Consider the following 27976-nt stretch of genomic DNA (forward strand, 5'->3'; position numbering starts at 1 on the left):
CATTCAATGAGAGAATGAGAAATTCCAAATCGCTCCTTGAAATTATCTGCCAGTAGTCGCGCATTAGCGGGTCCTCTCGCATACGGTGTTTTTCGCAATGCTGTTGCAAGTGTGGAAAGTGTAGCTTCCTTCCTTGAAGATCCCGTTCAAAAAGAGTCAGTTTTAAACGAAAAGCTTCAACAACTTCGTGCATGTCTGCAATAGTGTGGTTCTTGCCTTGCAATTGCAAATTAAGCTGATTTAGATGAGACATGATATCGCACAAAAAACTCACGTATCCCATCTCTGTGCTGTCGTTCAAAAACCTCAAAAAATTATCTGCTTTCTGACTGTGGATGCTACTTAAAAATTTACAAAGTTCATTTTGTAGTTCACACACTCGTTCCAGCACACGACCCTTGCTTAGACACCGGATATCATTGTGCAGCAAAAGATCGTGCCGTTCTGCAGACATTTCCTCCAGTAAAGCTCGGAAAATATTTCCTGTGTCTCTTTTTCACACACGCCATGATTTCGCTGTCACCGCTTGTCATGATTTAACTGTCAATGTAGCTGCGCAGTTTGCATTTTCGCGCCAGCATTGTGATTGGCTAACAGAGTACCGCGAGAGCTATGCGAGATCAGAGTGCTTTGTGCGCTATCGAGCCGCTCGACCCAAATGAAACTGAACACACTTTTTCCAGCGGGCCAAAAAAATGCACTTGCAGGCCGGACGTGGCCCCGCGGGCCGCCTATTGAGGAACCCTGCTATACAGTATATAGACAAGTCCTGTGCTTATAAAATGTCCTGCTCTTCCTCTTCAAAGTGTCTAGGATTTCTGGGACAGCAGCAACAGCATCGGCGTCTGATCCAGTGCAGTAATCTCCTCCTTCGTGAACCTGACCCAGCGACTGCCCCTCGGTTCTGTGATTCTGCTCTAAGTCCTTCCTGTCTATCCTCCTCCCAGACGTCCAGAGAAAGCTCCACCCTTCCAGATACTTCCACCTGCTGATCTCTACGAGTCTGTTCTTCTTCTCTCTCCATCATCAGTGTTTGCACGGCTCTGTCCGTCACCTGTCTCGATCTGTCCATCCTCCCAGCTCTATCACAGATGAGGTGCTCCATCCTCTCCAAGTGCTGTGTACTTGTTGAGGTCCCTTCGCTCCTCAACTGATTTATCTCCATCAGCAAACATTCCCTTAACAGAATGATCTCCTTCTCTCTTTCCATGATTTTCAGTCTTTCCGTCTCCTGTTCACGCTGGAGGGCTTCATTATATTTCTCAATCTCTGCTTTTCTTAGCCCCAGCTCAATTTTTTCTCGTTGTGTGCCGAGCTTTTCCAATTCACTCTTCTGGATGTCTTTTAATCGGTTTTCAAGTTCTTTTTTCATCTCCTGTATTCTCTTTTTCATTGACTCGATTTCTTCTCCCCGCGATAGAGCACCACTATCTATTGTTTCTGGATGCTCTTTCTGGTCTTCAGTTTGTGTCTCTTGACTTACTACTTTGTCTTCATGTGTATCAGTGTCGAGTTGAGTCTTTACAGTCCTCATCTTCTGTTTTTGTAGGTCGGCTTCTGTTTGCTCCAGTTCACTCCTTTTGCCTTGACATGCTTGTGTTAGATGCTCTGTCTCCTCTCTGAGTCTTAGGACCTGAGCATAAACATTCTCTAGACTCTTCCTACGCTTCTCGATGCTCTCCGTGATCTCCAACTTTGTTTCTTCAGCATCTCTACATTCATCCCTCCTTTTTTGCAGGTCTGCCTTTGCTTCCTCAAGCTCAAGGATGGTGGTTTGTATCGTTTTCATTTTCTTCTCGATTTCATCTTTTTTCCTCTGTAATTCAGATTCAGATTGATTGATATTTTGCTCATCTTGTACTAGTGTCACGTCATCTGCATGTTGTGTAAATTGAAGTGCTTCATGTTGGGTGTAGTCAGGTGTGGAAATTTGTGTCTCTGCATTTGATTGTCTTACTCTGTCTCTTGTGGGACTGTGGTCAACATCTGTCTTTTCCATGTCTGAGACGTCTTCAGTGTCTTGTACTGAGAATGTTTCATGTATAATTTCATTGGTTTCCTTCACCTTCTTTTCTCTCTCGATCTCGAGTATCTCCTGTTGTACTTCCGTTTGCATTTGTTGAAGTGACTCATTTTCAGCCTCCACCTTTTCCTTTTCTTCTTTTATTGTCGCCATCGTCTTCTCCAGTTCTTCCATCTCTCTCTGGAATGTTAACTTTATAGTCTCTATTTCCTTATTTTTCTCATCCAGGATGTTTGATAACGCCTCCTTGTCTTGTGTAAGTATAAGCAGTTTTTCCTCATCTCTTGACCTCTCACACATGGCTTTCTTCATTGTACTTTCAACATCATCTGTCTTCTTTTCAATCTCAATTGTTGCATATGCCAGTTTCTCTTTCTTCTCCATTGTTGTCTCCATTCTCAAATCTTCTTTTTCTTCCTTTGAAGATCGCCGACTTTCTTGGCTCTCTGTTGGCATTTTAAACGTGCGTGAGTCTTCTATCTTTTTTACAATAGAATCAGTAGGTTGTGTTTTTGTGGCTTCAGTTTCTTTTTCTAATTCTTTTTGTCTTCCGTCCTCTTCTTTCGTCATGTCACCGTAAGATGTTTGTGTCTCAGCATGAATTAATATGGTCTTTATCTGTCCCTGTTGATACGTCTGGAGTACATCTGTCTTTGGTTCCTGCACCATTTCTTTGTCTATAGGAACATCAGCATCAGTTTCTTCTGCCAAGTGTTTCATTTCAGCCTTCTGTTTCTTTTCTTCAATTTCTTTGTTTAACATCTCCAGTTCAGATATCTTTCGGTTTGTTTGCTCTGTGAGACTTTTCAATTCCATTTTATGCTCGAAATTTTGGATAGCCATGACTTCTATTTCCTTCTTTGTTTTAATTTTTTCTTCTATCTTTTCTTTCATATTCTCTTTTTCTTTCTGTATCAGGTCCTTTTCTTGTTGCAGCAAATATCTCTCATGTTGTATGCTCTGTTTGCAGAATTCATTATCTTCCTTCAGTGCATTTAACTCATCTCTGTCTTTTACGATACAATCTTTTTCATTTTCAATGATCCGCTTGCTGTGTTCGATGTTCTCTCTGTCTATTTCTATATCATCTTTAAGCTTCTCGAGTTTTTGCTGTTCCCTCTGCACATTTTCGTTTAGGATTTGTCTGGTGTTATCAAGGTCAGACTTCTCTTTCTCGAGCTTCTCTCTGTCTCGTTCAATCACTGCCATGATGTCTTCTGCTACCTGTTGCTGTTCATCTAACATGGCTTGTCTTTTTTCAAGCTGGCATTTCTCTGCATCGCCTTTGTTTTTCAGTTCTTCTAATTCTTTCCTTTGTTTCTGTAGATCCACCTGCAGTTCTAGTCTCACAGCTGTCTGGTCTGCTTCAGTGTCATCTTTTACTGTTTGTAGAGTAGCTTGGATCTGCTTTTCTTCCTCCATCATACTTTCTACTTCTTTTCTCTTACTTTTAATCTTAACTTCAAGTTCATTAAGCTCTGTCAATAAATTTGTCTTTTTCTGCTCCGTATTGTGAATTATCTTTTTGTTGTCTGACATTGCTTGTTTGGTCTTTTCTATCTCAACATTCAGACTTTGCAGTTCTTCCTTATGTCTCTTGAAATCTTCACTTCGACTGTCAAGATCTTCTCTTTCCTTTTTAAAATTTTGTGCCATTTTTTCCACTCGTTCCTTTTCCATCTCAGTGTCCTCCATGATTTTCTCAAGCTCTTTGATCTCTCGCACTCTGGTCATTTGTTCAGCATCATCCCTCTTGCTTTCAAACTCCTTGATGCTCTCTTGTAGTTGTTGTCTGTGATGTTCCAGATCAGTTTGCTTAGTCTTGTTTTCATCAATCAATTGATCGGCCGCTTTTTGCTGTTGATCCAAAGCATTTTGTCTCTCTTCCAGTTGTATTTTCTCATCTGTGACAGTGTTTCTTATGTCATCTATGTCTTTCTGCCATATGTCAAGTTCTCTCTCTTTGTTTGTCAGTTCAGTTTCTTTAAGTCTTATTTCATTCCACATGTTTTCCACGTTGTCTCTGTGCTCTGCCATATCAGAAATCATCTCTTCCAAAGCCTGTCTCTCTTTTTGCAGTTCCTCTTCATTCTTCACCTTTTGTTTTTCAAGATTCTCTCTTAGAATCTCATTCTCTTTTTTGCTATTCTCTATGTCGTCTCTTTGTGTCTGAAGTAGCAACAGATCAGACTCCACCACCTCTTTCTGTCTTTGTATTTCAGCGTGAATGGTGTCGAGCTCTTCTTCCTTTCTTCTTACGTCCTCCAGCATCTTCTGAGTGTCCACTTTGTCTTTATTGATTCGAGAGGCTGTTCGCTCTGTTCTCTGCTTCTCAAGCTTTATTTCCTCTTTAAGCTTTTCAATGTTCTCAGCATCTCTTTGTAAACCAGCCTTGAGCTCTTCCAGGGAAGATCTTTCATCTTGAATATTTTGTTTGTCTGTGGTAATTTTTTCCATGTCTCTGTTCAACTGAGATGTTGTATTTTCTATTTCATTCATTGACTGTTTCAGCATCTGCCTGTCTTCTTCGACTCGCTGCCTTTCTGATTGTAACTCAGTTTTTATGCGATCCTGCTCGTGTTTTTCCTCAGTCAGTTTTTCTTGCATATGTATCATTTCTATCCTCTGTTGTTCGATTTCTTTTCTTAGTTGCATCTCGGTCCTGGTGGTTTGCAGAATTCTTTCCATCTCTTGTTTTTGTTGTTGTATTTCGATCTGCTCTCTTTCTATGATGTTCTTCAGCTCCTCAGTCTCATCCTTTTGTTTCTGTATTTGTGACTCCCACATAGTTCTTTTCTCTTTCTGGAGTCGTATATCTTCTTTGTCATTTTCCATTTCTGTGATTTGCCTTACCAACTCAAAATTCATCTTTTCCAAAGCATTCCTTTCACGTTGTATGTCACTCTCTTTGATTTCAAACTCCTCTTGCTGTCTTCTGGTTAATCTTTCTAGTTCTTCCTTTTTGAAATTTATCTCTGTCTTCATCTCATTCTTCTCCTTTTCCAACCTGAACTTGGTGTTTTCTATGTCTTGTAGTTGTTTTTGAACCTCGTCTTCTGCAGTCACTTGTTTCCGTTTGTTGTCCTCTGCTACTAAATCAATCTCTTCTCTTTCTTTTTGGTGTTGAATTGCTATAGTGTTTAATTTTTCTCTCTCTCTTTGTAATTCCTCCATCATTTTCTCAAGATCAGTTTTCTTTTCTTCAATCTCAGTCTCTTTCTGGCTGAGTTCATTCCTCCTGTCTTCTAGTTTTTGCTTTTCAAACTCTATCTCTTGGTTTCTTCCATCTAACTGGGAATGCATCTTGTCAACATGCTCCATCTTTCTATTTATTCTCTCTGTCATGCTTTCAACATCTTCTTTCTCTTTAAGTAACTGATCTTTCAGTTGGGCTTCTTCGTCTTGTCTGGAAAATTCAGTGACCACCAGTGCTTTATCCAACTTTCTGCTTTCTGAGACTTTCAAGGTTTCTTCTATTGCTTGTGTTTGCTCCGCCTTGTGTTGTGCCATTCCAGTCTTTTCCACTTCATTCTTCATTTCTTCTAAGGCTCTTGTCTGATTTTGAATTTCTTGTTCCATATGCAGCAACTCATCTCTTCTCATTCTCAAGTCTTCATTTTCTTTTTTAATTTTCTCTCGCTCTTTTGATATTTCATCCTTGGTTTCCTCCAGGGTGGTCTTCTCTGCCTCTCTATCCACTAGCTTGAACTTTTCTTCTAAATCCTTCAACCTAACATGCAGTTCATTCGCCACATCTTGTAATGCAGACAATCTTTTGTCCGCTTCTGTCTTTTCTCTTTCTAGAAGTTGGCAGTTGTTATCCAGTTCTGTGTTTTTCCCGATCAAATAAGCATTCATCTGTTCCAAGTCTTCCTTCTGTGTCTTGGTTTCACTGAGGATTGATTCAGTCTTCATTGTTTCTTCCGTCATTCGCTGCATTTCAGCTTGTTTCTGTTTCAACTCATCCTTGTATTTTATTATCATTTCCCTCATGTTCTCAATCTCTCTTTGCTTGTTATCGAGGTCTGCATTGATCTTCTCTATTTCCTTTTTCCTCAGTGAGTCCTGAGCATCATCATACTGCTCATACTGCACTTCTGCATCGGTTTGCTGTGTTTTTGTTTTTCCAATTATCAGCTGTTCCTCTTTCTGTAAGTCTGCTTTCATTTGCTCCAGTTCAATCCTTTCTTTCTCCAACCCTTCTTTTATTTTCTGTATTTCTCCCCATTCCATGTCAGTTTGATTCCTCATTCTGTCCATTTCATCTTTCTTCATCTCTACCTCATCCAGCTCTTTTTGTGTCAAACTTTTAACATATTCCAGTTCGTCTTGCTTGATTTTAATATCCTGATCCATCACTTTGATCTCATCCATCCGTTTACTTCTCTCCTTCATAATGTTTTTAAGCTCCTCCTGTTTTTTGGAAAGTTGGGTTGTCATTTCTTCTTTCCTTTTCTCTTCTTTTACGACTACTTCCAAAATGCTCTTTGTGTCCTCTGCTCTTCTTAACATGGGTTTCTGCTCATCTTTTTCAGTCTCGATGGTTTGTTGGATAAGCTCTAATTGCTGTTTTTGTGTTTCCAGGTCAGCCCTCGTCTTATTCAGTTCATCCTTTTCTGAATCCAGTAGTGTCAGACGCATCTCCAATTCTTTTTGCTTATGGTGAATTTCATTGTGCATTTTTTCAACTTCATCTCGTTCTTTCTTCAATGCCTCCTTCTGGTACTGTATTTCATCTTTGTTGACCGTCTGTAACTCAAACTGTGTCTCTTTGGTGTCTTCCGTGTCTCTCTTTCTTTTTATTTCTGTTTTAATCAAATCCAGCTCCTCTCTTCTCATTTCTGTCTCATCTGAGATGGTTCTCATTTCTCCTAGCTTTGCTTGAAGTTGGACTTCTAGATCCTTTATTCTCTCCTGTTTGCTCCTAGTCTCTGCATTAAATGTTTCAATATCTTTCTTCATCTTTTCTTTGGTTATTTCTAACTCTTCACGTTGATTCACTAGATGTGCTGTTTGTGCTTCCAGATATTTCTTTCCTTGTCTCATTTTCTCAACTTCTTTCTGCTCTCTTTGAAGATCAGTTCTTGTTTTTCTGAGTTCCATTCTCTTGATGTTTAACATCTCAGTAAGACCATCAGTTTCATGTGTCTCAAATGCCAACTTAACTGCTATGTCACTTTCCATTGTCGAAGGAGATAATGCAGTGTCCTCTCTGCTAGCCTCTATTTCAGCCTCTTGCTCAATTTTTAGCTCAATATTTTCTTTTTGTATATTCTCAGTCAGGCTTTTCTCCATTTTCTGATCAGTTGTTGTCTCTACTGTTTCTTTTGTTGTGTATTCCTTATGTTTTTCTGTTTGTTTTTCAGGAATCATTTCCTGAGGGAGTGAAATGTCTCCTGTATCTTCTAAATCAGAAAGTAAAGTTTGTGTCACACAACTAACTAAAATGACTTCCTGCCTCTTTGTCCGTAGTTTGCTCTCCATCTTTTCTAGAACCTCTCTCTGACTTTGTAGGATATTTTTGTTTCTTTCTAGCTCCTCCCTTTCTCTTTGAATCTCAGATAGGTGTTTGCTGATATCATCTCTTTCCCTTTTCATCTGTTCTCTTTGAGAGACAATTTCATCCTCGTGTTGATCAGTCGATCCAGGTATGTCAAGCTCCTCAAGATCAAGCTCCCCTCGCTCCGAGTTGGATTTAATTGTAATTTGTTCCTCCATTTGTTGTGTTTGTGTTTCAAATTCAATCTTCATCTTATCCAGATTACTTCTCTCGTCTTTCATGGCTCTTAAACTATCCTCCAGTTTTTGCTTCTGTTGGTTGATGTCAGTCTTTTTAGACTGTAACTCATCTTTTACTTCCTGCATTTCCTTCTGAAGAATCTTCAGTTCATTTCTCTTCCTCATCATGTCCTCTCTTTCTTTCTCTAATTCATCTCTTTGTCTTGAGATTTCTTTATTCTTTTGCTCAAGATCTTTCCTCTCTTTATCAATTGCTATTTTACTCATCTCTTCATTTTCTTTGAGTTTTATCATTTGAAGCTCCAGGTCTTCAGCTCTTCTCTGCAGTTCTGTCTGTTCTCTTTCAATGTCTCTTCTCTCTTTCTTCATTTTCTCCTCCATCATGTCTCTGAGATTCTCATCCAGACTTTGCTCTTGTTGGTTGATCTCAGCAGCTCTCATCTCAAGTGTGGCTGTTTCAGTCAAGACTTTGTTTCTACTTTCTTGTAGTTCCTCTTTTTCTTTATTAATTCGCTCTTGCAATGACTTTAACTCTTGTCTTTCTAGTTTTATGTCATGTTGCTCCTGTTCATCTTTGGTCTTCAGTTGCAGCACCTCAGTTTTGAGCTGCTCAATACTTTTTCTTTCTTCTTCTGTTTTCATCTGTTTCATTGTCTCGTCGTCTTTCTGTTTTCTGACTTGATCCTCAAATTCATCAATTCTCTGCTGTAGCTCTGTCCATTTATCATTTATTTCTTTCCTCTCTTGTTCCAGAAGATCTCTGTTAGACTTCAGCTCCTGTTTTTGTTCAGTTATATCTGTGCTCATCTTTTCTAAATCCTCTTTTCTTATCTTTGTTTCTTCAATGATACTCTCAATTTTCTCTTCTTCTTTTTGTAGATGGGCTTTCATCTCCTTCAGTGTTTTCCTCTCCGCCTTTATTTCCTTCTCCATGTTTTTGATTTTTTCACTTTCTTTTTGCTGTTCAGTTTTTATTTGAGCCATTTCATCTTTTTCATCTTTTATCTTTTGTCTCTCAAGTTCAATTTCATCTTGCTGGAGCTTTATATGAGTTCTCTTCTGTTCCACCTCATCCATTAACCTCTGTACTGTTTCTTTGCTCCTTTCAATTTCCTTCTTTTCTCGATCAATCTCTTTTATTTTCAGGTCAAGTTCTGATCTTTCTAGTTTTATGTTCTCACTGAGGTTTTGTCTCATTTGCTCTTGTTGTGTCAGTATTTCAGACCTCATCTTCTCCATATCATGTCTTCCCTGTTGAATCACATCCTGGTCATCGTCTATTTTCTTCTGTTTATTATCTAATTCATTGTTTAACTCCTCAAGCAGAGATTTCTCTTTTTCTGTGTCTTCTTTTACCTTTAAAATTGTTTTGCTTTTTTCCTCCAGAGTTTGTCTCTCTGCTGCTATTTCAGCCCATTCCTTCTCCAGGTCTGCTCTCTTCTTCTTTGTTTCCTCTGTGATTTGATCAAGTTCATCTTTCTCACTTTGAAGTTGTGCTTTCATTTCAGCATTTGTATTTCTGTCTGTCTCTATCTCTTCCAGAACTTTCTTAATATTGACATTCATCTGCTCCATCTCATCTTTCCTTTTCTGTTGTTCACGGTCAAACTCCTCTTTCACTTTATTCAGGATGTCCTTATTCTTGTCGTGTTCTAGTTTTTCTCTTTCCAGTTCATTCTTTAACAGATCAAGTTCCTCCCTCTCCAACTTTGCTTTTATTCTTATTTCCTCCACTCGTTCTTTTTGTATTTCAGATTCAATCGTCATCTTATCCAGATTACTTCTCTCGTCTTTCATGGCTCTTAAACTATCCTCCAGTTTTTGCTTCTGTTGGTTGATGTCAGTCTTTTCAGACTGTAACTCATCTTTTACTTCCTGCATTTCCTTCTGAAGAATCTTCAGTTCATTTCTCTTCCTCATCATGTCTTCTCTTTCTTTCTCTAATTCATCTCTTTGTCTTGAGATTTCTTTATTCTTTTGCTCAAGATCTTTCCTCTCTTTATCAATTGCTATTTTACTCATCTCTTCATTTTCTTTGAGTTTTATCATTTGAAGCTCCAGGTCTTCAGCTCTTTTCTGCAGTTCTGTTTGTTCTCTTTCAATGTCTCTTCTCTCTTTCTTCATTTTCTCCTCCATCATGTCTCTGAGATTCTCATCCAGACTTTGCTCTTGTTGGTTGATCTCAGCAGCTCTCATCTCAAGTGTGGCTGTTTCAGTCAAGACTTTGTTTCTACTTTCTTGTAGTTCCTCTTTTTCTTCATTTATTCGCTCTTGCAATGACTTTAACTCTTGTCTTTCTAGCTTTATATCATGTTGCTCCTGTTCAGCTTTGGTCTTTAGTTTTAGGATCTCAGTATTGAGCTGCTCAAGACTTTTTCTTTTTTCTTCTATTTTCGTCTGATTCATTGTTTCAGCTTCTTTCTGTTTTCTGACTTTTTCATCATTGGTCTTTTGTCTCTCAAGTTCATTTTTTTCTTGTAGGAATTTTATATAATTTCTCTGCTGTTGCAGCTTATCATTTAACCGCAGAACTGTTTCTTTGCCTCTTTCAATTTCAACTTTTTCTCGATCAATCTCTTTTATTTTCTGGTCAAGTTCTGATCTCTCTTTTCTTATTGCCTCTCTGATATCTTTTTCCATTTGTTCTTTTTGTTTAATTATTTCAAATCTCATTTTCTTCAGATCATTCCTCATCTGTTGAATTTCTTTGCAGTTGTCATCCATTTTCTGCTGCTTTTTATCTAGTTCAGTCCTATCTCTCTCCAATTCACTCTTTACCCGATGAAGTTCTTCCCTCCCCATCTCTGCTTTTACTCTAATCTCTTCCTCCATTTGTTGTCTGTGTGCTTCAGATTCAATCTTCGTCTTTTTTAGATCAATTCTCTCCTCATTCATCACTTTCATAGTCTCATCCAGTCTTTGCTGCTGTTGATTCATTTCTGTTTTTTCAGTCTCTATCTCACGTTTGATTTCTTCCATTTCATCTCTTTGAAAAATTTCCAACTCCTTCCACTTTTTCATCATGTGCTCTGTTTCTTTTTCTAATTCATCTCTCTGTTTCAAGATATCATCACGCTCCAGTTCAAGAAGCTTTTCCTTCTCCTGCATGGCTGTTTTATTGATGTCTTCCTGTTCCTTGAGTTTCACGAGTTGCATCTCTAGGTCTTCTCTTCTTCTTTGTAACTCTGATCTTTCTCTTTCAACATCAATTCTCATTTTCTCCAGAAGCTGTTTTTCGGCATCAATCTTTTGATTTTGCTCTGCTATCTCAATGACAGTCTTTTCCAGCTCACTCCTCTTCTTGTGTACCTCTTCCATTGTAGTATCACACTGTTCCTTCATTAGTTTTAAGTGGGACTCCATCTTCTCAAGTGTCTCTCGCTCCTTCCTGATCTCCTCAAAGGCATCTTTTATTCTGTCAGAATCATTTTGTACCTCAGCCTTCACCTGGTCAACCAGGTTTCTCTCTTCTTGGAGTTTGTCCATTTCAGTTTGGATCTCTTGCTGTTTTTCTTCTAACTCAGCTTTTACGAGTTCCAGCTCTCTTGTTAATGTATTTATCATGTTCTTCTTTCCCTCTACGTGTTGTTTTTCTTCCTCGAGTTTACTCCTCATCTCATTTAACTCACTTCTTTCTTCTTGTATCTCTTTTAAACTTTGATCTATTCTTTGCTGCAGCTTGGCTTTCTCAATGATCATTGTTTGCATTGCGGTCTTCATTTCATCACGTTCCCTCATTATTTCAGCTTCTGGCAGGACTCGTCTTTCAAGGTCAATTGACTGAATCTGATTATGCATCTGATCTTCCATTTGTTTAATATCTTCCTTGGATTTCTGCAGCTCTTGTCCTAAATTATCAAGTTCCTGTTTCTTTTCCAACATTTTTGTCATGTTCAACTCCAACATATGTTTTTGTTCTTCTTTTTCAGCCCACTTCTTTTCCAGATGTTCTCTCTCTTTAGCATTTTCTTCCCTGGTTTTATCATTCTTCTGCCACTGGTTAAGTATGTCAATCTGCTGTTTCTCAATGTTGGATTTCTCAATAATTACGTTTTTCTTTATATTCTCATTTTCATCTCGCTCATATTTTAGCTCTGATCTTAACATTTCTATTTGCTGCATAGTTGTGATCAAGTTATTCTTTTCTTTCTCTATTGCTTCTTTTTCTGCAAAAAGTTCATCCTTTATCTGCACAAAAGCCAGCCTTTCTCTTTGTACATCTCTCTTCATTACTGAATCAAGCTCTTTTTGGTCTAACCTTTGCATCTCCAGGTCTTTCTTTTCCATCTCAATTTCATTTTTAATACTTTCCATCTCTCTCTTTTCCTTTTCAAACTTCATTTTTGTTTTTTCATTTTCTTGCATCTGTTCTTCCACCTCCTTCATTATCGTATCAAGGTCCCTCTTTTTCATCTCATTCTCTTCAGACAAGCGGTACACTTCTTCTCTTTCTTTTTGGAGTTGGGTTTTCATGTCTTTAACTTTTTCTTTCTCTATTAGGTTAACATCTATTATGTCCTTAATTTTCTCTGTTTCCATCTGCATCTCAGCTTTAGTATTTTGAAGCCCATCAATGGCAAATTGAATGTTTTGGTTATCTATATTTATTTCTTCTTTTTTGCGGTCCAGTTCTATCTTGATTCGAAGTAGCTCTTCCATTTCTGTGTCAATCTGATATTTCCTTGTTTCAAGTTCTCTGTGCAGTCTGTCAATTTCATCCCTCTTTTGCTCTAACAGTCTTACTTCATTTTTCATTCTCTGCTTTTCCTCCTCAATCTCCAGCCAACATTTCTCTTGATATTCTCTCTCCCTCTGGATAATGTTCTGGATCTCTTTTGATTCTGCCTTGATCTGTTCAAGCTTTTTCTTTTCATCTTGTATATTTTGCTTTTCATATCCTAGGTTTTGAAGTTGCTCCTCAATATATGTTTTTGTGTTTTCTATATCTTTTTTTTCTTGATCTATCAACTTTCTGCTGTTATCAGTCAACTCTTTTTCTTTCTGTACTTCTTCGATTAGCTTTCTAAAGTCATTCCTTTCTTTCTTCAGTGTTTCGCCCATTTTAATTAATTGTTGTTCTTGCTCTTTAATTTCAGCTTCCTTTATTTCCAGTTTAATTTTATTCTCTTTCTCCATGTTTTGAATTTCATCTTGAGTCTGTTTCATCTGTTGTTTTTCATTCATAAGCGTTTGCATTTTGTTGTAGAACTCATTTTCCTTTCCCTGTAATTCTGTTTTAAGTTTGTCCAGTTTCTGTCTTTCTGAGTGTAGCCGTTCCTTCTCTTCGTCAACTTCATTTCTCTTGTTCAAAATATCCATCATCATGCGGTCTAGAGCCTTTTTTTGATTTTCAAACTCTTGTATTGCCATATCCTCTTTTTCTCTATGTTGCAATATTTTACTTTCCAGTTCCTCCGTTTCTCTCAGCAACTCTTCTTTCCTAAGCTGCAGGTCAGCCTTTTCCCTTTTCAAAGCATCTTTGTGATTTATTAGTTGTATTTTGTCATCTTGTAATTTTTTATTCATTTCATCAAGATCTTTCTTCTTGTTCACTATATCTGTAAGATTCTTCTCTATATGCTCTCTTTGAATCTGAAGTGTACGACTGAGGTGTGTTAATCTATCCGTCTCACTGTTGGCTTCTTTTAGGATGTTGTCAGCGATGTCTGATTTCTTCTGAAGCTCAGCACGGGCATCTTCAAGCTGTGTGTTTTCCTTTTCAATGTTTTTCTTCATGATATCTATCTCTTTTGTTAGATCAGTTTTCTCCCGTTCAATCAAATCTCTGTCTTTGCTGACCATGTGCCTCATTTCTTCCAATTGTTCTTTCTCTCTGTTTAGTTTACTCCTCATCTCCTTTAGTTTCTTCTCAGTTTTTGTGGCATTTTGGAAGTTTTCTTCAAGTTCACTCCACTGCTTTTCAACGTCAGACCTTATTTTCTCTAGAGTTTTACTTTCTGTCTCATTGGCTTTCATGGCATCCCTCACCTCATTCATTTGTTGACTGATTTCAGCTTGTTTGTCTTCTAACCAAACCTTCTCTAATACCACAGTTTGTCTTACAGATTCAACATCATCTCTCTGTCTTTGTAATTCACCTCTTTGGATCTGTATCTCTTGCGTTGCATTTTCATTCACCTTTTCTATGTCTTCCATTTTACTTTGTATTTCCGTATTAATCATCTGAAGCATCTCTTTCTTCTTCTGTAAAGTTCGATCACTCTCTTTCAGCTCATTCCCCTGTTCCTTCAGTATCTGATTATTATCCTTTATTTCAGAAGTCAATGCTTCTAGTTCAGTCTTTTTCTGTTCAAGCAGTGATTTGATTTCTTCCATAGTTTGTCTTTGGTTAAATATATCTTTCCCCACCTGTTCCAGATCCATGTGTTTCCTAAATAGTTCCTCTGTGACCCTTTGGAGTTCATGCTTAGACTTCTGAAGTGCTACTTTTTCAGTGTCTTTAAACTTTTTTATTTCTTCTTTGCCCATTTCCACCTTAACCATCTCTCTCTTTGTCTCTGTATATTCCTTTTCTTGGTTTATCTCATTCTTTAGCTGTTCCAGTTCTTCTCTTTCTTTCTGCAACATTTCCCTCATCTTTTCTTCATCCTGTTGCTTCTGTATAAGTTCTTCTCTCAGCTTCTCCAAATCATGTTTGTCCCTTCTGATGGTTTCTATCTCTTCTCTAAGGCTTCCTAGTGTTTTCCGTATTTGTCCAATATCTTGAATAAGCCTCTGCAGCTCAGATTTTAGTTTTGCCTTTTCATCTGTCTCAGTCCCACTTTCCTCCATCCTGCTCTCCATGTCAACCTTCAGGCTCCACACCATCTCCCTGATTTTCACGACCTCTAAAATCAATCTTTGGATGTCAGCGTTTGTACTTTCCTCATCTTGTACACTTGTAGTTCTCTCCACCAAGAGTTCAAAATCATATCTTGCACTTTGAACATCAGTCCTTATTACTTCCAGCTCTTGTCTCTCTCTATTAGTCTCCTCTCTGGCCTTTTCTATCTCACCCTTTATTATTTCCATCTCATCCCTTTTTCTTATTTCTTGTTTCATCTTCTGATCCAGATTTCTTTTTTCCTGGACCATCTCAGACTTAAGGACCTCCAGCTCTGCTTTCTCATGGGTCATCTTTTGAATAGTTTTTTCTAATTCTTCTTTCTGTCTCTGTATTTCCATCAGCTCAACCTCTCCCAATTGCTTTTCGGTGTACATTTGATGTTTTAAAATGTCAGATCTTATTTTTTCCAACTCTTCCTTCTGATGTATAATGTCTGATTTGGTCTTCTCAAGTTCTACCTGCTGTCGAAGCAACTCTGCCTTCATCTCTATTAGTTTTTCTGTTTGTCTCTTAACTTCTTCTGCCTTTCGTTCATTCTTATCAGTGGTAACATCTTGTGCTTCATCCATACTCAATGTTTCCATTTTCCTCCGTACTGCTTCTGCTTTCTCTCTAGTTGCCTCCTCTAGAAGCCTTTCTAGAATCTCTGACTTTTTCTGCACGTCAGCTTTTACTTTTTCAAGTAGTTCACTTTCATCAATTAGTTTTTGTTTCTCCAACGTCATTTCTTGTTTTTGTCTCTCTAAAGAAGCTTTGTTTTTTTGAAGATCAATTCTCTCTTTACTCAGCAGGTCTTTGCTGCTCTCTATCTGCTGCCTTTCATGTTCTGTTTCAGTTCTCTGCTGATCATAACTGTCTTTCATTCTTTGCTTCATAGCTTCAAACTCCAGCTTCATGTTCTCCAATTCAAGTCTCTCCTCTCTAGTGGCTTTGACTTCATCTTTCATTCTTCTCAGAACCTCTCTAACATGCTCAATTTCCTCAATCAGCCTCTGCATGTAGGCCCTTATTTCTTGCCTTTCCTCAACATCCACTCCAACATCTCTCTCCATTCTTTGTTCTAGATCATGTCTTGTTCTCTGAGCCTTTTCTCCAGTCTTTTCAACGTCCTGAAGAAGCTTCTGTAACTCTTTCTCCTCCAAATCTTCACCTCTTGCTTCCATTTGAGATGGTCTTTCCTCTCTTGCTCTTTGGATCTCAGCTTTCATACATTCTACCTCATTTCGCTCTACACTTAACATGACCCTCTCCATGTCAAGTTTCTCACTTGCACTTCTCTTTCTTGCTGCCTGTCTCATACTTTGATCAAGATCTTTCTTCTTGCTGTCAGTTTCATCCCTGAGAATCTGAAGTTCTTCCATCTCACGTTTAGTCTTCTGCATCTTCTCTTCTAATTCTTCTTTCTGTTTTAGTATTTCAGCTCTCGTTGCAATAGGTTCATCCATCTCTGATTGCTTTTTAGTCTCAATCTCTTCTTTTTCAGATAGAATATTTGATCTGATCTGCTCGTATTTAACCATTTCCTTTTTAATCTCTCTCAACTTTTCTTCATTTACTTCTCTTTCTAGTGCTATTTCAGCTTTTAGAGCATTGATTTTGTCCATCTCCCTTTGCAACTCATCCATCTGTTGACTCTGTTCCACTGCTTGCATCTCTAGCTTCCTTTGCTCATCTTGGATTTCTTGCCCTGCTTTATCTCTCAGTTTTTTCATCTCTTCTTTCTGTTTCTCTATTTCTGCCAGGAGAAGTTGTAGTTCATCAAACTTCACTGTTATTTCTTTCTTTTCCTTTTCAATGGCATCTTCCTGTTTAAGCAAAGTCTTTTTGACATCCTCAACATTATCTTTTTCTTTTTGTACATCCTCCATCTGTTGTGTTACCTGTCGTGAAGCATCATGTCTGACTTTTTCTATCTCAGCTCTTGCCTCCTCTAGATCTAGTCTAGATTTTTCCAGCTCAGTGGCATAGCTTTCCAACTCATCCTTTTGTTGTTGTATCTTGGTATTTGCTTTATCAATATCTGTTCTTAGTTTGCTCTCATCTGACTTCATTTGAAATGCATCTTTCTCCCTCTCACTCAGTATTTCCTCCATTGACTTTTCCATGTCCTCAGCCTTCATTTGAAGCTCAGCTTTCATTTGCTCTAGTTTATCTCTTTCATCTTGCATAGTGTTTTGTTGGAATTTTATCGCTTCTAGTTCTTTGTCCAGATTTGATTCCTTTTGCTCAGTATAATCTATTCCTTCTTTCAGCTGCTTTCTGGTTTTCTCCGTCATTTCCTTCTCATCCACAAGCTCGTTCTTAAGCTGCTCCACATTCTCCATGTCTTTCTTTAGCGTTGCCCTCAAATTAATCTCCATCTGCTGTCTCTGCTCCAACAGCTCAGCCCTCTCGCTATCAAGATCTAGCTGTTGTCTTAAGATCTCCAAATTCATTTGATCAAGAGTTTCTCTCTCTTTTTGTTGCTCTGTCCGTGTGGTGTCGTTCTTCTCAGATTGGATAACACATTGTCTGTTAAAATCTTCTTTGGCTTTTTCCAGATCCAACCATTCTTTTATAATCATCCCTTTGTCTGCAGCAGTGACTTGTTTTTGTCTTTCTGTCTCAGCTTGAATTGTATCCAGGATGTTGCTTTTCATTTTGGTCTCTTCAGCTAGACGTTGTCTCTCTTTTTCCAACTCTCTCTGAATTTCTAGCTTTAACTTTTCCATATCTTCTTTCTCTTTTTGCACCTCATCTTTCTCATTCTCAAAAGCTTCTTTTTGGATTCTGAAGTTTTCTAAATCTCTAATTAACTTTGCTCTTTTTTGTTCCATGTGTTCCATATTGATTCTTTCCAGCGTTATATTGTTTTTAATGTCATCCATTTCATTTTGTTGATCTTCAAGTTCCATTCTCACTTGATGTAGTTTATTTTCTTTGTGTCTTATAATTTCCCTCTCGTTTTCAATATAAGCTATTTGTTGCATGTTATTTGTATTCATCTGCTGAAGAATTTCTTTCTCACTCAGTATCTCATCTCTTCTTCTATCTAGATCTTCCATGGCTTTGTGTATTTCTTCCATGGTTTTCTCCGGCTGAGATTTTTCTTCTTGAAGCAGGTCTTTGTCAGCCTGAATTGCTTTCCTTTGCTTTTCTATCTCATCATATGTTCCATCTGGGATCTCTTTACTTATCTGTTCAACAGGACTAATTTCATCTGTTTGTTTTTGTGGTTGGACTGTCATCTCTGTAAGCTGCAATGTTTCTTTCTTTGTTTCCTCAGTTAGTTTCTCAATATCTTCAGTTTGTCTTTGAAGGACAGTTTTCGTTTTCTGTAGCTCTTCCTTCTCATTTTCAATTATTTGTTTCTCCATTTTTATCTTCTCAAATTCATTTTCTATAAGTGCCTTCTGTGTCTCCATAATTTCCAGATCACTGGCCACCAGCTCTCTGTTTTTGTCAATGATATGTTTTTCCTCAAGTAACTTTATTTTCAGTTGTTTGTTATTCTCCTTCTCTGTTTCTAGAATGGCCATGTCACTCTTCGTATTTCTCTTTTGTTCCATCAGTTCAACTCTTTCTTTTTCAGTGTTGGCCATTTCTGTCTTTGTGAAGTCCATGAGCTCATCGACCTCTCTCTGTAAATGATCAATGTCGGTCTGTCTTTGGTCAAGCAGATCTATTTCCATCATGATGGTGTTCTTCAGTTCATCCATGTCCTGTTGTTGTTTAAGAACATCTTCCTGCAGTTGTGCGAGTTCACTTTCTCTGCGTGACAGATTTTGGTGTTTGTTTGTAATCGTCTCCATTTGTTGTGAGATGTTCCCCCTCATTTCCCCAAGAGTGTCCTTTTGCTTCTGTATCTCTGCCATTGTCATCTCATTCTTTCGACTTTCTTCTGCAAGACATTCAAGTGCTTTAGCAATTTCAGTTTTGGTGTTTTCAAGATTAGCCTTCTCCATTTCACACTCATCTGCTTGTCTTTGTTGATTGTATTTCTTCATATTTATCTCCTCACTGAGATGCTCAATGCTCCTCCTCTCTTCTTGAAATTGAGCTTTCATTTCGTCTAGAGTCTGTTTTTCATTCTGAACATTCTGCTTTTGCTGTTCAATGTGATCGGCTTCTCTTTGTATGGTAGCTCTCATATGTTCCAACCTGGCCCTCTCTTCTTCAACAAACTGCTTCTCTAAGTCATACTTGCTATCAAGTGAGCCGCGTTTTTGTCTTTCAGTGTCTGTGCTTGATGCATCCTTCAAAATGAGGTCAGTTTCCTGCATTAGCTCCATCGTGGCTCCTTGTCTATCAGGATCATAAACTGCCTTTGCTGCCTCCACTTCACTCTGTTGAAGAACCAGCACAGCCGCTGTCTTCCCAGGAAGACTGTCTTCTATTTCCAGCTGATTTAGTTCTTGTTGTTGTTTTACATTTTTTTCTTTCATTCTCTGAAGTTCATCCTTCTCCATCCTTAACTTCTCCCTTTCTTGGTCAATGTTCAAACTTTCTCTTGATATTTTCTCTCTTATCTGCTCAAGAATGTTTCTCTCTTGCTTTATCTCTTTCAGTGTGATCTCATTTTGTGCATGCTGTTTTTCAAGATCTTCCTCAGCGCGAGACATCTCCACTTTCTTCTGTTCATCTTCAGACCTTTGCCTTTGTAGTAAATCTTTATCAAGCTCAACTGCTTGTTGTTGCTTTTGTATTTCAATATGGGTGTAATCCAATACGTCTCTCTTTCTTTTTGTTTCCTCAGTTAGATGTTTGATAGTTTCTCTCTCTTTTTGAAGTTGAGCTGCTATTTCTTCCACCTTTTGTCTCCCATGTTGCATCTCCAGTTTTAACTTCTCAATCTCATGTGCTTCTCTGTGCATCTCAGTTTTCATCTGTTCCATCACTTCCTTCTCATTCTCAAAAGCTTCTCTCTCAAGTTTGAGGCTCTCTAAATATCTGTCTGCATGAGCTCTTTTTTGTTGTAGATCTTCTACTTTTCTTGTCAACATTTGCCTGTCATTTTCCAGTGATTTCTTTTCAGTCATTACATCTTTCATGTGGAGATCAAGATTTTCACTCTTCTTTTTCAGTTCATCCATCATGTTCTGTTTTTCCCTGACCACTGACGCTCTTTCACGTTCAACACTCTTTCTTTCATTAATTGTGAATTCTACAATATCATCTCTCTCTTTTTGAAGTTGTGCGGCCATTTCTTCCAAGTTTTGTCTTTCATTTAGCATTTCTCCTTTATGCTTTTTGATATCATCAGCTTGTCTTTGCAGATCTAACTCCGTCTGTGTTAATTTGTTTTTCTGGTCTTCAAAAATTTGTTTCTGAAGTGATATCATCTCTAACTCTTGAGCTAGATTCATTCTGCTTTGGTCTACATAATATCTTTCTTCCTGGAGCAAGGTTTTGTTACTTTCAATTAATTCTCTTTCTCTTAGTAAGTCTTGCTTTAGAAGCTCCAAGTTGTCAGTCTCAGTCTTGAGAGAATCTCTGAGATTTTTCTCCATTTTCAGCTTCTCTTCTTCCACCTCTTCTTTATCTTTATTCAGTTGGCTTCCTTCATTTCTCATTGATTCCATAATGTCATTCACTTCTGTCTGTTGTTTATCTAGCTCAAGCTGTCTAAGTTTAAGCTGACTTCTTTCCTTTATTATACTGGCTCTGTCATGATTTATTTCTCTTTGCTGATTCAGAATTTCAGCTTGTAGTTGCTCAAGTTCATTTTGTTTTTGTTTTAATTGTTCCTCTTGATTTTTCATGCCATGTATTTGTCTTGTGATGTTCACATTTATCTCCTCTAGAGTGTCTCTTTCTTTCTGCATCTCTGACAGTGTGATCCCATTCTTTTCTCTTTGCTCTGCAAGTTGCTTTTCAATATCCTTTTTGGCTCTTGCAATTTCTTTTTTAGTTTCCTCCAAGTCATGTTTTTCTTTCTCAAGCATGTCTCTATCACATTGAATGACTTTTATTTTCTCTTCAATGTCAGTATTAATTTCATCCAGAACCATTTGTTTTCTCTCTGTTTCTTCCACAAGATTATTGATGTAACCTCTCTCTATTTGGATCTGAGCTGTCATTTCCTCTATCTTCTGTCTATCATTTTGGGTTTCTTGTTTTAACTTCTCAATCTCATGTGTTTCTTTTTTCATGTTAGTTTTTATCTGTTCTATCAGTTTCTTCTCATTCTCAAAAGCTTCTCTTTCAAGTTTGAAACTCTCCAAATCTTTGTCAATGTTGGCTCTTTTTTCTTCTAGTTTATCTTGTCTGAGTCTTATATTTTCTTTCTCATTTTCAATGTCTTCCCTTTGTTTGGAGATGTTCACTCTCATTTGCTTGAGAGTGTTTTTCTCTCTTTGTATGTCATCCAGTGCAGACTCGTGTGCAGCTTGCATTTCATTCAGAGTCTCATTCTTTCTCTTTGTCTCTTCAGTGAGCATGACAATATCATCTCTCTCTTTCTGTAGTTGTGCAGTCATTTCCTCCACCTTCTGTCTTTCATGTTGTGTCCCTAGTTTCAGCTTCTCAATCTCACCAGCGTCTCTTTGCAGCTCACTCTTAATCTGTTCTAACTTGTTCTTCTCATCTTCAAATATTTGTTTCTGAAGTGTTAGCATCTTTATGTCTTCAGCTAAACTCTGCCTGCTCTGTTCGACATCATCTCTGTCTTTCTTCAGCAATTCTCTTTCTCTTAGTAAGTCTTGCTTTAGAAGCTCCAAGTTCTCAGTTTCTGTCTTGAGTACATCTCTCAGATTTTTCTCTATTATCTGTTTCTGTTCTTTCAGCGCTTCTTTATCTTTATCCAATTGGCTTCTCTCAGTCCTCATCGATTCTATAATGTCATTCACTTCTGTCTGTTGTTTATCTAGCTCAAGCTGTCTTAGATCAACCTGACTTCTTTTCTTCATTATGCTGTCTCTGTCATCATCTATTTCTCTTTGCTGATTCAGAATTACAGCTTGTAGTTGCTCAAATTCATTTTGTTTTTGTTTGATTTGTTCCTCTTGAGTTTTCATTTGTCTTGTGATGTTCACACTCATCTCCTCTAGAGTGTCTCTTTCTTCCTGTATCTCTGACAGTGCGATCTTATTCTTTTCTGTTTGCTCTGCAAGTTGCTTTTCAAGATCATCTTTGACTCTTGCAATTTCTTTTTTAGTTTTCTCTAAACCTTTTAGTTCTTTGTCAAGCTTGTCTTTATCACATTCAATGATTTTCATTTTCTCTTCAATATTAGTGTTCATTTCATCTAAGACCATTTGTTTTCTGTTTGTTTCCTTCACAAGATTATTGATTTCATCTTTTTCTTTTATGAGCTGAGCTGTCATTTCCTCCATTTTCTGTCTTTCATTTTGGGTTTCTTGTTTTAACTTCTCAATCTCACTTTGCATCTCAGTTTTTTCCTGTTCCATCACTTTCTTCTCGTTCTCATTAGATTCCCTCTCAAGTTTGAAACTCTCCAAATCTTTGTCAATATTGGCTCTTTTTTCTTCTAGATCTTTCATATCGTTCTTCAGCAGTTTTTGGTCAGTAGTGATGATTTGTTTGAGGTTTTCCATTTCACTTTGTTCATCATAAATCTCTTCTCTCAGTTTCTCTAGTTCATCTTTTCTGAGTCTTATATTTTCTTTCTCATTTTCAACATGGTCTTTTTCTTTCCAGATGTTCACTCTCATTTGCTCAAGAGTGTTTTTTTCCCTATGTAGATCTTCCAGTGCAGACTCGTGTGCAGCTTGCATTTCATTCAGAATCTCATTCTTTCTCGTTGTCTCTTCAGTGAGCATGACAATATCATCTCTCTCTTTCTGAAGTTGTGCAGACATCTTCTCTAAGTTCTTTCTTTCATTCTGTGCATCTTTTTTTATCTTTCTGATACCATCAGTTTCTTTTTGGAACTCGATCTTCATCTTCTGTAAATCATCTTGAACAGCTTGTTTCTGATTTTCCAGATTATTTATCTCTCTTTCTAAAGCTGCTCTTTTTTCTTCCACATCAGTTGCATCTGCTTTTAGCATTTGTTTCTTTATCTCAATTAATTCTTTTTCTTTGTTTATTTCACCGATCAAGAGCTTCACATTTTCCATTTCAGTCTCCAGTTGAAGTTGTTGTGCCATCATTTCAGACTTCTCTTTTTCAAGATTGGCCTTTTCAACTGTCACAGATTCCATGATTTCATTCTGCTTTCTCTGTTTTTGATCAATATCAATTTGCTTTTCTACAATCCTATCTTTTTCCATTGTCATTGTTTTCCTCATGGACTCTATTTCTTCTTGCTGTCTGTAAATCAGAGCTTGGCGTTCTTTCAGTTCATTTTCCTTGAGTGTAATTTTTTCCTGGTCATTTGCAATGTCATCCTGTTGTTCTGAAATACTGTCTTTCAGTAGATGAAGCATGTCTCTTTCTTTCTGGATTTCTGCAATTGTGATCTTGTTCTTCTCTCTTTCTTGAGCAAGCTGGTTTTCGAGATCCTCCTTTGCTTTGCTTATTTCTGTCAACGTTTTCTTCAGCTCCAGCAGAGCTCTCTCTTGCATGTGTTTATTGGTCTCATTCGCTTTCCTCTGCATTTCTATTTCATGATACATGTTTTGTAGATCCACGTTTTTCTTCTCAATTTGCTCAGTCAATCTGTTCACATATTCTCTGTCATTTTTAAGTTTGGTTTCTGTTTCTTCAAGCTTCTGTCTTTCTATTTGTGCCTCTAGTTTCATTTTCTCAATCTCATCGGCTTCTCTTTTTAGCTCATCTTTTTCCTGCTCTAACTTGTTTTTCTCATCTTCAATCATCAGATTTTTTAGCGTAATGCTCTCTACCTGTTTAACTATATCAAGCTTAATTTGCTCTAAATCATCCATATCGCTTTCCATCTTTTTCATGCTGTTTTCAATTACTTCCTTTTCATGACAAAGCTCCTTTCGTAGCAGATCTAACTTTTCACTCTCCTTTTTTAACTCATTCCTAAAATCTATCTCCATCTGAGTCATTATTTCAGCTTTTTCCTTCTCAAAATCACCCTTTTCCTTCCTTAAATGTTCCTTTGTATCATCTGCCTCTTTTTTCTCTTGATATATTTGGGCCTGTATGTCTTTGAGTTTGCTTTTCTCCATAGCAATAATAATCTTCTGTTCATCTATCTCTGTTTGTTGTTGCTTTATTTCCATCTGCAGTCTTTGCAGCGCTGTTTGTTTGTGTCCTACTTGTTCCTTATGTTTTTCTAATTCATCTTGTTCTCTTGAGACGTCCACCTTCAGCTGCTCAAGTCTGTCACTCTCTTTCTGTATTTCTGCCAATGTAATTGCATTCTTTTCTTTCTGAGATTCAAGCTGCTTCTCAAGATCTCCTTTGGCTTTTGCAGTCTCTGTCTTTGTTCTCTCCAGTTCTTTTACTAGAATGTCTTTATCAGATTCAAGTATTTCTCTTTGTTTTCTTAAATCTGCTTCCTCTCCTCTGATCCTTGCGACACTCGTCTCAATATTTTCTTTTTCTTTTTGTAGTTTGTTTGCCATTATGACAGCACTTCTCCTATCATTATTAATCTCCTGCTTCATTTTCTCAATCATTTCAGTTTCTTTCAAGAGCTCAGCTTTCATCCCTTGCAATTCCTGCTTTTCTTTGTCAACAGTTTGCTTCTGAATGTGTAAGGTTTCAAACTGTGCCAAGATGCTTCTCTTCTCTTCTCTTATGTCCTTCAAATCTCTGTTCAATATTGTCTTGTTCTTTTCAATTGTTTCTTTTTCTCTGAGAACATCTTGTTTCATCAGCTCCACTGTTTCATTTTCCCTCTTCAGTTGCATTTGCATGTCATTCACAATTTGTCTTTCCTCCATGATTGTAGTTTTCTCTTTCTCAAATATGTCCCTGTCTCTCATGATTTCCTTCTGAATCTCTTCAAATTTTTGTTGTTCTTCATACATTTGTAAGGTGCACATATTCAGTTCATTTTCTTTAACTCGTAACTCATTTTTCTCTGTGTGAATATCATTTTTCTGTTGTGTGATGTTGATCTTCATTTCTTCAAGAGACTTTCGTTCAGTTTCTTGATCTTCTTTTGCTCTATCCATCTCTGTTTTGGTTTTCTCCAATTCCGACTTCTGTTTTTCTAGTATGTGTTTTTCAGTCTCAATAGCTTGATTTTGTTTTTCGAGTGCTAGGTACATCCTATCAATGACCTCTTTTCTTTCAACTTCTTTTTTTTTAGTTTGGTCTGCCATGTCTTTTATTTTCTGTTTTTCATCCAGCAACTCTTTCTTTAATTTTTCAATTTCTTCAGCCTCTTTTTGAAGCTCAGCTCTCATCTGCTGCATATCTCTCTCAAAAGATTGCCTCTGAAAGAGTACGTTTTTCAATTCATCGAGCAGTTTTGCTTTCTTCTGCTCAATTTCTTCTCTTTGCATTTCCAGTGATTTAATTTGGCTCTTAAATAATTCATTTTGTTCAGTTAACCTTTTCCTTTGGAGCTCCAGATCTTCATAGTTCCTTTTAAACTCTTCTCTCAAGTTTTTCTCCATTTCTTGTCTCTCCTCATCTGAATATTTCTGAGATTCATCTATTGTAATTTGCAACCTCTCAACTTGTCTCTTTTCTACCCTCAAACGGTTCTTCGAGTCATCGGTTTCTTTTAGTTGGTTTTCATTCTCTGCTTCTTTTTGTTGTAGTTCATTTCCCCTCAGTCTTATTGCTTCTTTCTCATCTTCAAGACTTTGTCTTTGTTTTGAGATGGTTTCTTTAATCTCCTCAAGTTTCTCTCTTTCGCTATGAATCTCTGCCAGTGTAATATTGTTTGCTTCTTTTTGCTTAACAAGTTGTTCTTCAAGATCTTTAAGCCTAGACATCTCTGCCTTTGTTATTTCCAGTTCAGACTGTTCCTGTTCTAGCATATCTTTTTCAGACTGAATTGCCCACCTCTCTTTTTGAATCTCTGCTTGTATCTCATCCATTGCTTCAGACCTTCTTTCAATCTCCTCAACAAGTCTATCAGTGTTACGTCTGTCATTTTGAAGTTGGTTTTCCATGTCTTTCACTTTCTGTATGTCACTCTGAACAGCTCGCCTTATATTTTCAATCTTACCTGCTTCTTTTTGCAGGTCGGCCTTCATTTCCTTCAGCATCTCGGCTTCTTTTGTCTGCTGTTCTATATCAGCTTGCATTCTGTCTAGTTCTTCTCTTTTTCTCCTAGTCTCTTCTACAAGACTGACAATGACATCTCTTTCTTTTTGAAGTTCTGCTGCAGTCTTCTCGAGTTTCTTTCTTTCAGCTATTGTATCTTGTCTAAGCTTTTCAGTATCTTCAGCTGCTCTTTGCAGGACAGTTTTAATGTTCTCCATCTTTCCTCTCTCATCCTTGATACTTTGTCTCTGTAATTTTATCTCATCAGTCTCCCTCTTCAAATCGATTTTCTTTTGTTCCAGATCTTCTATATCTCTCCTTAAAGTTATTCTGCAGCTCTCAATAAGTTGCTTCTCATCTAGTAACTCTTTTTTTATAAGTTCCACAGTTTCAAGTTCTTTGTTTAATGCATCTCTCATATTGCGCTCTATTTGATCTTTGTGGTTCATTAAAGCAGCTCTCTCTCTGTCAAGATTGTCCCTTTCATTTTGTGTGATTTCCATGATGTCATCTTCTTTTTTCTGCTTCTCTGCTATTTCTGCTCTGCTTTTCTCAAGCTCACTGTTTTGTATGGAGATAATGTTCTTCAAGTCTTCAATCTCATTTTGTTGTTTCTTTAGTTCGGTCGGCATTCGGTGCAGGCTTGTTTCTCTTTGCTCAGTTTCTCTTGTTTCGTTCTCAATGGCATCCATTTGTTTTGAAATGTTTTCCTGCATCTTCTCTAGAGCGTCTCGTTCTGTTTTGATCTCCTTTAATGTAAACTCATTCTTTTCTCTCAGGTTTTCGACATACTTCTTTTCATTTTCTATATGTGCTTGTATTTTTTCGATGTCACACCTTTGCTTTTCTAACATGTCTTTTTCATTTTGTATTTCCTGTCTTTGCTTATCTATTTCAAGCTGCAGTTTCTCTAAGATCTCAGCCCTTCTGTTTTTCTCTTCTGTAAGATCTACAAGATTCTCCTTCTCTTGTTTAAGCTGCTCTGCCATTTGTTTCACCATCTGCTGTTCTTCCTGTGTCTCTTGTTTTAATCTCTGAATATCATCGGATTGTCTTTGTAGCTCAAATTTCATGTTGTCCAATCTTCTCTTTTCTTTGTCAACCATTTGCCTTTGAGAATCTATGTCCTCTAGATCTCTTACCAAACTGGCTTTTAGATCAGCCTCCATGGTTTGCTTCTGCTTTTCTATATTCAGTTTAATTTGATTTAGGACATCTCTTTCTTTTTCTAATTGTATTGTTATGATCTCCTCTTTTTCTCTATTTCTTAAAACTTGAGTTTGTAGGTCATCCCATCCTTTCTGTATATTTATCTTTTTCTTCTCCAGCTCATCTTGTTCTCTGCCGAGGGCATCTTTTATACGACCCAGCTCTTGTATTTGCAGCTCTAGTTCTATCTGTGCATCTGCTGCTGTTTTAGAAGCGGATTTTAGTGTAGCTTTTCTATGCAAAAGTTCATCCTCTCTCAGTCTTAATTCTGCCACTTGTCTCTCTATTGAACGTTTTTGTGCAATTATGTCTTCTCTGATATCTCCTAGAGCTTGTTGCTCTTTATGCAGCTTCTCCGTGGCCAAAATGACATAATATTCTTGAGTTTCAACAGTCTCTTTTATTTGTGGTTCATGTACACCATATGGCACATCAGTTTGGACTTGAACATCAACTTGTCTAGTCTCTTTCATTCTTGTCCATTCATATTTCTCTCTCTGTATATTTACTTTAATACCACCCAGTTCTTGTTTTCTTTGATTCAAATCTTGCTTCTCTTTCCATATTGTATCTAAGTTTCTTTTGTTCTCTTCATTTTCTGATTGCAGTTTTTTCTCCCAGTTTTCTAGATTGGCTCGTTTTTTTTCCATCTCTTTTTCTTCCTTTCGTAGTTTGGACATCTGCTCTTCAAACTCATCTTTTGTCTTCTCTAGTTCATGTTTCTCTATTAAAATTATTTCTTTATACTGTTCTAGTTCTGTTCTTTCTTTCTGTATATCAGTCAAGTTGGGTTCACGGTCATCTGATGTGAATGCTTTTATACCCCCCAGTTCTTCTGTTGTTGTGTCCTCTTGGCTTTCGACTGTGGTGATGGCTGGTTGAATCTGAAATACATTTTTCTGTTTGTGTCCCAACATTCAGTAAAGTTTTGAGAGACATTTCTCAAAAAAGTAACCCAGTCAACCATCAAGTACATGTTTTTTTTTTTTTTTATATTTCAAGTTTCCACATGCTTGGTCACATAGTACATATGTTGATGTTATTTACAACTTAACTTAACTTGACAACTGTTATTTCTC

General features: G+C 37.4%; 1 protein-coding gene across 1 annotated transcript in view; it reads right to left on the reverse strand.

Annotated features, from left to right (window-relative positions):
* The window catches only part of si:ch211-250g4.3 (nuclear anchorage protein 1), a 35327-nt gene that overhangs the window by 1556 nt on the left and 5795 nt on the right, over positions 1-27976 (reverse strand). Inside the window, exon 5 of the mRNA XM_057354629.1 lies at positions 1-27781. Coding sequence (XP_057210612.1) covers positions 776-27781 — 27006 coding nt within the window. The 3' untranslated portion in view covers positions 1-775. The remainder of the gene's footprint in view (positions 27782-27976) is intronic.

The sequence above is a fragment of the Triplophysa rosa genome, linkage group LG16 (assembly GCF_024868665.1).
Source record: "Triplophysa rosa linkage group LG16, Trosa_1v2, whole genome shotgun sequence".
In the NCBI taxonomy this organism is placed as follows: Eukaryota; Metazoa; Chordata; class Actinopteri; order Cypriniformes; family Nemacheilidae; genus Triplophysa; species Triplophysa rosa.